At 35.8% G+C, this 13,809-nt stretch overlaps 1 protein-coding gene across 6 annotated transcripts in view; it reads left to right on the top strand.

Moving 5' to 3' along the window:
- The window catches only part of HECTD4 (HECT domain E3 ubiquitin protein ligase 4), a 78,478-nt gene that overhangs the window by 3,766 nt on the left and 60,903 nt on the right, over positions 1–13,809 (top strand). For 4 of the 6 annotated variants that reach the window (XR_010885880.1, XM_067306824.1, XM_067306828.1 and 1 more), the window contains exons 2-4: positions 8,320–8,837; positions 11,411–11,500; positions 11,850–11,980. Coding sequence is in view for 5 of the 6 variants with exons in the window: in XM_067306824.1 (XP_067162925.1) it covers positions 8,320–8,837; positions 11,411–11,500; positions 11,850–11,980 (739 nt within the window). In the remaining variant the exon portion in view is untranslated. Of the gene's footprint in view, positions 1–8,319; positions 8,838–11,410; positions 11,501–11,849; positions 11,981–13,809 lie in introns of those variants that run through there. The other 2 variants (XM_067306826.1, XM_067306825.1) reach the window with 1 other exon arrangement.

Raw genomic sequence — 13,809 nt, 5'->3', positions numbered from 1 at the left:
CAGAAATAAGTCATTTGAATACCTCCTCTAGCCATCCTTCCTGGCTAGCCTAGAAAAGTCCTAAATACCTGCTTTTTATGTGAAGCTAGAAATGTAGCTCATACATGATCCAGACAGATAGCTATTGAGGTATATGTCTGTCCTCATCTGATGTTTTGACTCCTGTCACACTCCATTACTGTAAAAGGGTAGACTATGAGATGCCACTGTGCAGCTGTTGCTCTGCGTTATATATATATATTTTAATCAAAATTAGGTGCAAAAAATAAAGGTGGCATTCTTTCCCCTGCCTGCAATATGATCTGGGCTAGCCCTCTAGTGACAGGTTGAACATCTGAAGTTCAATACTGTTTTAACAGGATATGCCGATCCTGTGACAAACTTGTGCTCTCTGTCAAAATGATTTAGACTTGGAGATGTCTGCTAAACTTCTAACTTTCACCCATTTTCCTTGCAGACTAGCAGAAACACATTGTCATTTTTCTCTGACTGCTGAAAGAGAGAGTAGTTGTCTGTAATTATCTAGGTCAGTGCTTCCCAAATCTTTTCTGGTTGTGACCCTACTTCCATCTACAAGCTTCACTTCTGTCAAGCTAGAAATCCCTAATGCCAGCATAAACAATTGGCTTTTTACTAAGTGGCTGACCCCCGTTGGGGTTACAACCTCTGGCTTGGGAACTGCTGATCCAGGCATTTATGTCAGACTTGTAACTTTCCTATTCCTCTGTCTTTTGGATCCTCTTCCACTCCAAATACTCCAGTATTCCTCTTTGAGAGTGTTTATGGCTTTCAAGAGTAACACCAAAATTAAGTCAGTTCTTGAAATTAATTCTGCACAAAAAGATAACCTTACAAATGTGAGCCTTGGAATGTTATTTTTACAGTTGTGTGAGTTACCAACACAACTCTTTGTAAGAGGATGCTTGTATTCTACAGGAGTTGACGACACTTTCAATCTCACTTGCCTTCTGAGAGGACTCTTTGAAATCTTGATCATTTCCTTTCAAGCTTATTTTCATTATCTAATCTTTGCATGTACCACCAGTACAGCCTAATTTGATATTTAGCACAGTTGCTGTTGTTACCATCAGTTATCATAAGATGACCTTTTTGAATTTGATTAGACTTGTTCTATGATATGGACTTCTGCCTTTGGGCTTTTTTAAAGTAATGTTCTAATTATCCTTATAGAGATGTATTAGAAAACTTATGCTAAAGGATAATTATATATTAGAAAACTTATGCTAAAGGATAATTCCACAAACATCTTTTTTCCCAAATATAGTGCATGTTACATATTGTAGCTGATAAGTTGAGTGATCCATGCTCTTTGCTGCTTAAAGGACAAAGATCAGTTTTCTGGCCTTTGTAGAGATTTTCATATGCTACTCAATAGGAGCCAAATAAATATTTTAATAAATAAATGGACAAACTAAACAATTAAAAAAAATATAGCATTTTTTTTTATTTACAGCTTGCCTGTACTCTCTAATTGGTCTCAGATGTCAAGGTTATTCAATAAATTTGTACAGGTACAAAAAGATTATGTTTGGTACAATATTGTGTATGCAGTAAAAGATATGGGTTTGGTAGTGCTTTTCTCAGAGCAAGTAATTATATTTCTAATGCTTTCACAAGGGAAAAAAGTTCATGCTTTTAGCTGAGTCGTCAAAAAGCTGTGCTGCTATATACAGGATAATATGAATCAATAGAGGTTGTGAACAAGGTGATACGGTTAAAATTTCTTGGAGCAGAAATAAAAAACAGAACAATCTTGAAACTTCTGATTTTAAATTGAAGGTATATATTTGTGGTGGTGTAGTTTGCAACTGCAACACTAAAAAGCCTAATGCATAGTACATAGCATCTCCTGAGAAATTATAAAAATTCAACATCTAAAACAGGGTGAAAATGTTTTCATATAGTTATGTATTGTATAAACTCACAGGCATATCAAACAAAAAGCCTTATAGAGGGTTTAGAAAAATGTTTTAAAAGAAATCAAGGCAATGTTTTCACTAAGCCATCTTCATACTGTTTCTTCAGAAACTGCCCTAAGCAGAACTGCTGGTACCCAGCAGAGCATTAGAAAATAGACGACTAGGAGTCTGTATACAATGTTGCTTATGGGAGCAGTTTGAGTTTTGATGTATATTTCAATTTTCAGGGTATCTTAAAACTGTTAATTCTGGTATTTCTCTTACAGAATAATCTATAAATCTTGGAATACAGTCTTTCCTATATGATTTTATTTCTATTTCTAAAGACAAAAAAACCCAAGTAAACAGTGCTCTCTGTGTTAAGTCTGATACAAGAGGAATGATCTTAGAGCTATAATGTGGTGCTGAAAGTAAGGTAGTTAACTTTTTTCATGCCTCTGTTAGATATGTCTTATGATTTACAGATTGTTACTCCCTTTCTATATGGCTTGTCCTTCTTCTGTGAGATGAGAATAATACTTATTTCATACACAGGGTATTATAGGTCTAACTGGTGTTGGGAAAAATGTGCCACTATTTTCAAGGAGTAGTTCTCTTTCTGTGCAAAGTTCTACCAGTTTAATTACGTAGAGAAAGAATTAAACACTATTTTGGAGATTTTAAAAAGCTTTCACTTGCAGTATATAGCTATACGAAAAAATACACATTTTCATTGCTCATCAGTTCCCTGTGTAGTAGAATTGAAGCTGATCAATAAAACCAGTGTATTCAGCCTGAGGCTGTATTTCAAGCTAGTCCACTGCGAGGGCTATTACGAAAAGAAAAAGTCCTTGTTCCCTTCTGTCATTGGCCATGCATTTTCTTCTTTCTTTCCCATTTCACCTACATGTATGTGCAGTGAGCCAAGTCAGGGAACTGGTCTAAAACAGAAAACTAGCCTAAAAAAAGGGTTGGGGGAGGTTAGTTATGAGAACACAAGCATTACTGCCAGCTCTAGGGAGGGGAAGAGGGGGCAGGAATTTCAGCTAGAGGAGAAAACAGTACCTTTTGGTGGCAGCTTACTTTTGAACTTCATATGGTCATAAAACCTCAGGCTAAAACTCTTTATATAATTTAGTGCATGTTAGTTGTGGTATGTCCTGTATTGTATTTACTTTCTGTAGAGAAACATTTTACCCTGACAACAGTGAATGCCAATGACTGCTTTCTGGAACAGCATTGGCAAAAACGTCGATTAATGGGAAGAAGTATTTGGTTAAGGTTGTGTAGTGGGATGAAAGAGGACAGAAATTTTATAACACGGGAAAGATGACATCCTTCTCATGGCTGGTGATCTAAAATTAGATATCTTTCATGCCTCTCAATGTTGAAGATGTTTTCAATGACCAATTAAAGTGATTGAGCTTTTGGATTCCCCATTTTCTAATGAAAATATTTATTGAAATTGATTAAAAGATTCAATAAGGAGATAATATTTAAGGACCAGATACTGCAAAATTAAAGCAAAGGCGATAAGCTTTTTATAAACACCATTTTTTTTTTATTGTATATGACTTCAGGTTATTAAGCCTGAGACTTCAAAAATGTACACTTTTGAAAGGTAGTCTTTGCTAACCAAAGGTGGACTTAAAGTTGGAAAAAAGATAATGATTACAGTTGTATTGTATGAACTGTAGTTTCAAAGGGACTAAAGAGCAGGATTCCCAGTTATAAAAACTGCCAGCATGATGTTTACCCTACTCATAAAATCAGATTTAGGAAGAGTTCCTTTTAAAGAGCAATTCTTTTTCTTTTATTTCTTCCTCTAGTTCTAATGTCTCAATTGTTGAATGTTTGCAAACATTCAGATACATTACTCTTTTTTTTTTTGTTGTTCATCAGAACTTGTTATTTAAAACTTTATATTTCTACTATAAAGATTTTTTCTAATTTTATAATATTGATCGTTACTTTGCCTTATCTAAAGGCACAAATTGAACCGTGTTAACTCTACCAATGTGCTTACGGTAGACAGGCTTCTAAATTTTTCTGTCAGTTCTCTTTACATTTGCCTTCTTAAAATGACTATTGAGTATTAAGCATCAACATCTTAATGTATTCTTTTCCGAATCTTCCTAGTATATTAATCTGCATTATTTTTGTAGCCTGGCTAGTTCTCTTTAAGTTTTCTGGTATTGTTTGCTAATTCTGAATGTAATCTGTATGTTTAGATTTTTATTTAGTATTCTTCCTCTAAGCATATGATTTTTGTACATCTGCCTGATGGTGTTACTGTTGAGCTGGTGTTTCTGTTAGAGACTGTCTTTTGGGATCTGTTGTAAGTAGACACTTGGGTAATGTGTTCTATGGCAAAGCAATGTAAGTGTCCCCATTTTCATGCTTTTAAATGCTTTTTAAGCCTTGTTAGCCAAAAATGTTTTATGCTGTGAACTTACTGATTTAGTGGTTCAGGTGACTGCTTTTGATGTGCTAGCTTTCACTTGTCTGCTCTGAGACTTCCCCAAGTGTTGTATAGGAAACTGTAGAGGCAAGATGCCTGAGTATCACTTATGAAAGTATGCTGGAAATCAGTCCTAAATGAGAGCTTCAAATTCAGGTGTAAATAGTGAGTCACCAAAGAGGCAGGGGAAAGGGGAATTTTACTGCTTGTTGAGCAAATAGTTATTTGTTTGGTCAAATATTGGAGAGGACAACTTGACTAACAGATATGCACATCTGCAAAGAAATGAATCTATGCTTATTTTGACAAAGAGAATGGTCAGATTATCTCCTGGATAGGAAGGGAATAAACTAATTTTGAGGAGAAGGATTAAATCTTGCTGAGGGATTTAAAAAGGGAGATTGGCTATAAAAGTTAGTGTATTCTGCCAAGAAAGCCTCTCTAGTGGGTACAGCCTGAGGCAAAAGATATTCAGAACAATATCTGCTGACTGGCATGTGTCAGGAAGGTCTGCAGTAAATCAGCTGGGTAAAGGAAGGGGGAAACCATTCTGATTTAAACATGGTATAAGTAGAGATAGCATAGATTTCCTATCTCTGTTCTTTGCCGTGTCTTTTATAAACACTGATAGTTGCATTGTCTATTTTGGATTTTGTGAATAAGTGTTTTCTTGTTTTGACCTGCTTTGACTTCAAAGATGCTTGAAGATAACAAGCTTTGCCTGAAGATGTGAGAAAACTGTAGACAGTGTGCAAGGACACCTCAGCAAGGGCTGTGATTCCCTTGTAGTCTTTAGACTATGTACAGGGAAGCAGTATGTATGGCATGGACCAACTGAAGCTCTAGCATTAGTGTCAGGTCAGAAAGAAGTGTGTTTTGTTAACGAGTGAGAACCAGAACGGTTCCTTGGTGCATGCCACATCTTGAGGAGCATGTCTGAACCCTGAGAGCTCCCAAGTTGATATAACCAGTTGTGAAAAATCAGTTTTGAAGCTCCTTCTTGGAAGTAGGTCTAAGTACTTACCTCTGGTCAATAAAAAGTCTTTTGAGGAAGACAGACTTTATTAAAGTTCTTTGAAGATTCATGTATAGTAGATGATCTTGCACCTTTTTCCTAATATCCTGTTGTTTTCTGAAAGTGCAAATGCTTACTTAGACCTTCAGAATACATGGAATAATTAAAAATTTCTTCACTGGTTCCATAATCTCTGGATAACTAGCTAATGTTTCTAAAAATCTGTAAGTCTGCTTTTTTGTAACCGTCTTCTAAATCTGTTAAATCTAATATAGTTGTTTTATTGTTAACCCAAATTAGTACATATTTATTTTATGAAAGACCAAATCAAAACACTTTTAACAGTTTCAGGCATACTGTACTATGCTTAAAAAGCAAATTATAAACTAAGAAGTCAGTAAGAAAATGAAACTTCAACAGGAAAAGGCTTTTAGTCACCATACCTGTAAATGTTTGGCACTGGCTTCTTGTCTTGATTTATGAAAGACTGACTGACATGTGTAGAGCAATATGCAAGATGAATCATTTATCTTCCTGGAAACTTCTGTGGGACATGAGAAATAAGAGTGCAGAACACACTGAGTGACTAATTTTTATAAATGTAGCTTCAGTTGGAACCTAAAGAGAATGGCAAGGTTTTTAAGATTAATATCAAAAATGCAGACCTTTCTGTAACAGTATGGTTGCAGCTTGGTTGGAGAGAACCTGCCAAACGTGACACTGGTAACCCGAAGGAAGCTGGAAAACATGCCTCGGTTGCAGGTAGAACTGAATTCATCATTCATCAGTTGCAGTTAGACATAAATCTTTGGCTGGGTTTGCAATTTGGCTGAAATAAAGCAATTCTGATGTGTTTATGAATATTTGGACCTTTTGCTCATTATTCCATACTGGAAATAGTTTGAATTCAAAATCCAAATGAGACTGTACAAAGTTTATGAATTAAATATATCACACAGTGATATACAGGAATTTATAATTTAGGTAGGCACAACTTTTATATTATTCATTACTATTTTAGGTTACATATATTATTATGTATAACATTAATTACTATTTATTATTATTATTAAATATTATCTGGCATGGTTTCCAGGGTTCCAATACATTTATAGGAAGGAGACAAGACCATAGATCACCACCACCAACAACAACCCCCCTCCTGCTTAGTATTTATTAGAATATAAAAGTGAAACCCAAGTAATCATATCATGATTTCTCTTTTGTGGTGTCTTTGTCATTAGTATACTAAAGACCATAGATATCTTTTCTTCAGCGTTTAACTCTCAAGGTGAAAATATTTTTCTTTGCTCCCTCCCCTGCTGCAGATGGTTATCACTTAGTTGAGAATCCATCCCTTATTTAAAATTTAGTTCAAGAATGCCAAAAGCAAACTGTTTTAGAATGTAATTGTATTTGTAATAGCAAACAGTGAAACTTATTTTTGAGACAGTAGAATGTATAAAATTAGCACTTGAGGTAGTTATTGTAAATGCATATGTGTTTTAGGTATTAATGTTTCTCATCTGTTCAAAGAAATAAAAAAAACCACTCAAGTTTTAAAAAGCTCAATATTAACACTTATTCAAGTATAATTATGTGAATTACATTTTTAAAATTAACTTTTCGTGACTATAATGATAAGCATTTGGGCTCTACTGAAAAGCTGTTTCATTGACTGTAGTAAGGGTGTTTGTAGAAATGGCAACTGTGATTTGTCTTAAAGCATTTGATCAATCCTTTCAAAATTCTACAGTTTAGACATAACCATCTACTTCATATTCTGAATGACTATTGCCTACAATTAAAAAAAAAAGTATAGATTTACCCATTGTATCTCTTAATCTCTCATATGCCCCATCCCTTGAAGATTTAAAAAAAAATACATGGGGAGGGACAAGATTTCATCATAAAGATGGACCCAACAGAGCATGTTTGGGGGTGGGTGAGCCAGGGCAGTGTGGCACGCAGGCAGAAGTCCTTTGGACGCTGCATCAGAAAATGTGTAGCTCAGCGCTTTCTTGTGAAGTGGGCATAGCTGAAGTGACTTTGATCTCAGCTGTTGTGTGTTGAAGGGAGAAAAGGTGTCTGTAAATAACCTCAAACTGTGAGTTCTTCCAAGTTCCAGGGTGGGTACTAACCCATAAATGTATTTGTTTCTGTCATGATTTGCTTGCTTGTTTTCTGTTGTTCCAACTTGGTCTCTGGTTTTACCTAGAAGTGCCAGAAAGACCTCTTTCTTCTGTCTGAAATGGTGATCAGACTTTGAGGTTTTTAAAATATGTCAGCAGCTGGGATTATTTTGAAAAAGGTGTAGCTGGGTGCAATAGTATAAAATTGAGGAAGACAAAAACAGAGTAGGGAGAAAGTATACGAAAACTTTTGGTTCACTTTAGAGAACTGATGGTGTTCTGGTTTGAAAAGCAATAAAACTAGAATATATAAATTCTTATTAAAAAATATTGTTCACCTATTACTGTTCATAAAAGGGCTGTAAGCACGGTAGGGTTTTTTCCCACAGTCCTTTTGAGTTTGTTAGCAAAGTTGCTGTGATTACAAAGTATGCTCCAGGGAGCAAATCTTTATCTTTCTGAGGTATAGATTTTAAAGAAGAATATGTATCAAATAATATTATTGTTGTTTTAGCATCATGGTCAAGTTAAAAAGTTGTGACAGTGGCCCCCAGTTCCAGGCTTCGGTAGCAATGCTGACCTAATAACAACTGATTCCATACCACTCGCGTGCTCTTTGGCCTCCAATTTAACTTTATTCATGCCTGGAAATTAAAAAAAAAAAATCGGCTGTCTTCCACAAGACTTTTTTTTTTTAGAAATTATACTACAGGCGTATGGTAGACTTCTAGCTTTTTATTATTATTAATTTTTTATATATATAAATACCAGCCTTTTTTCCCCTTGTTTCAGATACTAACATTTGAGACCAAGAATCCAACAGAGCTGGCCGAGCGCTTACGATCTGTGTGTGGAAACCAGAGCAATGCTTACGCTCGACTGCTGGAGTACCGACTAAATGCTTTGCGTGGACTCTGGAACGCGCAGCGCCAGCTAGCCTTGGAGGAGCAGCACGACCGGGAGAGCTCGGGCGATGAAGAAGCGCTGGCCTTGCTCAAGCGTCAAGGCCTCTTACAGCAGCCTGAACAGGCCCCATTTACTTCACGAATGGGGCTGCTCTTGGTCTTTCCCCTTATTCAGTCTCAAAGTAGAACAGACCCTTCTCTCTGTAACATAACTGCTGAGGTGCTATTGAATTGCCTTCGAGACTGCCAGCCTCTGAGTTTGACTAAGGAACCGGCTGACTGCCTCAATGGAATAGAGTCTTTGCTGTGCTCCTGGCTGGAAGAAACTTCTGCTTCGGGCCAACAGATTCCATATAAGCAAAAAGAAAATGCTGCTGCCGCCCTGGTTGCCTTGGCTTGTGCAAGGTAAGGAAACTATGCTGAGATTATGTCGTGGTTCATATTGGTAGTAGGTGTTTGTGTTTATAGGCGGTCAGTCAGGAATGAGATGATCACCCTGTTGACATTCGTTTTGGTTTACATTAATCTTTTTCTTTCTAATACTAAAATAGTGGTTTGGAAAGGGTGAAACTAATAAGCTAAGTATTTATTTTTTGCATGTGTTTAGCATATGTAAAAACAGAAGGATCTAGGTTACAAAAGCCTCTTGTGCATATTGCTGCTTCTACTGCAGTGTTCTATTCTAGGAATGGTTCCAAATGAGAAAGTTGTCTCACTTTTCCCTTTGTACTGCCCCTTCAGTCCTGTAGTTTATGCAGCTTCATTTGGTTGTAGAAAGCATTACTTGAAAATTCAGGGCAATTTATTTCAAATTTCAGTGTTGTCCTGTTAAACTTCTGGAGATGTCTTTTCATTTAGTGGCCAGGGAAGAGTTCAGCTAGCATAGGTTGAACTACGCTGTGCCTTGAGTAGCGCGTGCTGTGCGAAACCTATCTAGGACAAAATGGCCATAATAGCTTTTAAAAAAGACTTGCTTTTTTTCAGGAGTGGGATGAGGGAGAGAGGGAAGAGTATCACAGCATTTGTAATTTAGATCCTGCAAAGCCATATCAAGGTGGGAATCTGAGGTCACTAGTTGCTTTTGAAAATCTTGGCCTTAGTGTTTAATTCCCCCCCACACACACTTTGGACTGCAGCCTTGTCTGTCAACTATAACTCTGGTTTAAGATGCTGAAGTAGAAGTTCTCAGTAGCTGTCTTGATTGTTTTGGGAAAGGGTTTGTTCATATGAAAACCACTTTTAATTTCTAGTGTACTTGGCCTAATGAGGTCAATAGGAAATCTAGAATCTGTATGTGGCAAACTTCTGCATTGATAGCTGCCTTATCTAAAAGTCAGGATACTTAACGGTAGCTCAGATAGATAAATTGTGTTTGATACACAGGATCTCATTTATTTTTTCCAGATGTCAATTTTCAGGAAGTGTTGAGTACTCTTTTGCAATTGAACTTGTAAAAGAGCTACGTGTTAAATAAAGCTTTTTAAATGAAGGGTTTTTTTTAATGTTCTTTGCAAATTTGTCTTGCCTTGCTTCCAGAGGTATAATATCTTGACATGATTTCTGTTTACCTATGAAAGCCCTGCATTTTTCATTAAATTATGTGTACCATGTATTGGGTACTATTAGAAAGAAAAAGCCTTTGAAATAAGACAATTATTGACATTCTTGCTTGCAATCTTGGGTGCTTCATCTTTCTAAGAATAAAACAACAGGGTGAATATTGATTTAAATAATTAATTGAGGTGCTTTGAAGTATTCAGTATCAGTTTTCTCTGAGACGAGTTTTATCAGTGAAAGCATACAGCTGAAAATGCCAGTGGGAAGAACAGGGTTTTGGGGGTGGAGGGGGAGGCTGACCGAGATATGTCTGACCATGTGTGACAGAAAGCAAAAGGCCATGCACAGCAGAGTGCATGGAAAGGATCTCCTAGACTGATCAATCATGCTTCTGAAAAAATCAATTCATAACTGACTATTATCACATCTAAGGCATGGTCAAGATTCTTGTACTTAGCTCGGTTGTTACATCTGGAAATAAAGCCAACCACATCTTTCAGAAAATGTGGCTTCTTGCTAATACCCTGACCATTAAAATAGAAATTGTAAAATATTTTTTAATGACCCCTATATCTGTTTTTTCCTAGGAAAAAAAATGCATTTTTTTGCTATGTTAAGATACAGAATTTGTAAGCTCTCCCAAAAAAGTATTGAACTTATCAATGAACAAGAATTATAATTAGAATTACAGACTCCATATGTTTGTAAATATCACAACTATTTAGGTTTAATGACTTCTGTTTAGATTTAGCTTTGTTTTCAAAAGAATCTAATCTTATATACATTTAAATATATCACTTCAGTAGGGCAAAAGCTTCCTAATTTGTGTTTGGAAGCCAACGTAATCAGACTCTTTAAAAGACCAAACTGATTAATTTATTATCCATTTTAGTCAAGAAATAAAATCCTGGCCCTCTCTAGCTCTGTCTGCAGTAGCTTTTATTAATGCTTTGGCTCAGCCCCAGGAAAACCTGCAAATTGTGTTTGAAGATCTAAAAATGGTTAATTGACTACAAGAAATACTGAAAGTAGCTGTCTGTAATAGATGCAAAATTGAGGTATTTTATAATGTGCCTCGATTGCTTTTACTACACACGTTGTTTATGACACAGGCCGTGGTAGCTGATCTCCCTACCTGCATGGTGCTACCTCCTCTTTCAGAAAAATACGGTGATTAGGGCTGGCAGTTAGCCAGCGTTCTTCCTTTCTGCTACCCTTTCTTCCTCTTCTCACTTCCTCCACAAAAAAATTGAAAATCATCCAGAAAAGAAATGCAAATTAGAAAAGATGTTTCATGAAATATCTTGGATATTTTCTCTTTGTGATAACGGATATTATATTCTACATGTTTGCTGTTCTCTGTGTGCATTCAGTCTAGTTTCAATAGACATCTTTAATTCATATCTTTCTTATCCTTTTAGAGGGTCGCTGAAAACCTTTGTTCATACAGTACATCTATTACAGAAACAGACTGATCTAGGATCCTTGCCTGTGGCTGATGTATTATACAGGTTTGTACTGATTTTTCTAATTGTAGCACTTTCACATCAGCTCTGAAAATGTGTAAATGCATTTATGGATAAATGTCTTTTAACGATAAATTCACCTAAGCACATCTATTGAAAGCTCGAGGAAAGATCAAAATGTAGTCAATTGCAGAAGGAAAATATTAGAAAGCCAAATGTAAGAGGATCTACTAATTGTTTTGTTTTTTTTAATTAAATATTGATGATTCCTTTAAGTGGCTTATGAACTCTGACAGTAACACTACTTCAAAAATATCTTTAAGATTAACTTCTGATTTAGCTTATTTTTGCAGTCACTGTTCTCTGTACATCTTGTTTTGTTCTCTGCTTAAAGGTTGTTGCTTTTGGAGGGGGGACCTGGATCTCCCTCTTGTTTGCTTGGAGGAAAGCATATAGTATCTTGGGGCTTTGAAGACATGTTACCTGCACCTGATGCCAACAGTAGTTCCAGCAGTGAAAATAAAGGTGAAATATTTTATGACTATAAAGTATTATACTATCAGTATTAGCAGAGGAGAACAAAGATGCTTTTTATGCTAATAATTTTTAAAAAATTATCTAAAGCTTTCAAATTGAAGAGGATTTGTTTTTTTTTTCTGTTGGAAGTCATGTAAAAGCAAGTACAGTACATATTAAATAATTGAAAGCTGAAGAGCTTAAAAGGACCATCTGGAGAGAACCAGGCATCATAAGAGTATCCAGAAGCCTGATATATAATGAGAGGGGGAGGGGAGCAATTGCCGGGGCACTTAGTTGTCTAGCTTGCACATTCAAAACTGAAGTTTTGAAAACGTAAGCCTAATTTTACAGGAGTACTAAATGGTTTGCCTTGTTTGGCTTGTCATACCCATTCTCATTATGCTAATCTAATCAGGTATGTAAATGACTTGTTTCCTTTTTAAAGTTGACTTGGGGATCAGATGTTCTATATTAAAATGAAGAGGGTAAGTCTTAGGTCTGGTGTTAATTTAGTGACAGTATATCATATCTTTTTTTCAAATACTAGATAACAGGTTCAGAAATTAGGTGTCACTTTTGGTTGCTGAAGATCAGATGCTGTTTTTAATTGTCTAGTAATCAGGTTGTAGGGTACCATTAAAAGCAGTAGGTACAGTGACCTTCCCTGACTTCAGTGGGAATTTTGCACAGAGGTTAAACTGAGTTTAAATCGTGTCTACTCATTAGTCTTTTAGTAAGCATAATTTATTTGTCCAGTGCAGTATCACTGTATTCAGTAGCTGTTGTTGTCAGAGCCTATTTATTTTTAGAAATATTAGTTGTTACTTTTCTTCCTGCCTGTATTCTTCTTTTGTCTCTGTTGAATCTGTTCAATATGTCCCTTTTTTATTCTTCCCTTTTTATTTCTTTCCCTGAATTAGTTATCAATTTCTACTTCTTTTTTATTTGCAATGTGAGAGAGTTCACATTTCTTTAGAAATATTAGCTCAAACTTTGATGATATCTCATTAAGTTTGATGGAAGCATAGGAATTTACAAATCTGAGTTATCGTTTTAGGCTGTTTGCAAATTTAATGAAGACATGTATGTTTTTAAGATCTCTCTCTCTCTCTCTCTCTCTCTAAAAATGACTGCTCAGATTCTGTAAACCTAAATAAATAGGCTGACTGGACTGATTTATTGACATCCCTGTTACAGTGCTTTACCTTGTGTGTCCCTTTTTGATGGTTAGTTTTGTCACTCACAAAATAATAAGTACTATGTTAGAAATGCTTTTTGTCTTTAATTTAAACAGTGTTCTGAAGAAGCTGGTTGCTAGCTGTAAGAGCAGTACCAAGTTGTACCAATAATTAGGTTAAGGCACAAGGTTAGATTACTCCTTCCCCCCACACACATGTTGTTGCAGCAGTGGTGGTTCTGAGCAGAAAGGCCTGCATATTCGTAAACCATGCCTGTATTTTATCTTACTCCCAGTGCTGAGTTCTGAATAACATTGGCTGTTGTGAAAACAGAAGTCTTCCACTCCTTTGCATCATTCTGAAAGCACTGAATAGCAAATACTAAAGTTATTTTATATTTAAGTAAAGGACTTTTCCATCTGAAATGAATTTTGTTGAATAGTTCTATGTTCCTAAGCATGGTTAGATATGCTAGTCTAGCTTCTACTATATTTAAACTGGCTTTTCTGCATGCTAAAAAAAACTACACACTTAGTGTTTTTGTTATAGAAGTTTGGGCCATAATACCTGAAGACAGGTCTTTAGCACTGAAATGAGAGCACAACACAGAAAAAGGAGATTATTCAAAGATGGATAATGTCAATTTGAATCATGAAA

This window comes from Apteryx mantelli, chromosome 17, assembly GCF_036417845.1.
Source record: "Apteryx mantelli isolate bAptMan1 chromosome 17, bAptMan1.hap1, whole genome shotgun sequence".
Lineage (NCBI taxonomy): Eukaryota > Metazoa > Chordata > Aves > Apterygiformes > Apterygidae > Apteryx > Apteryx mantelli.
Note: the sequence above shows the minus strand (reverse complement) of the source record. Positions and strands in the feature narration are given on the sequence as shown.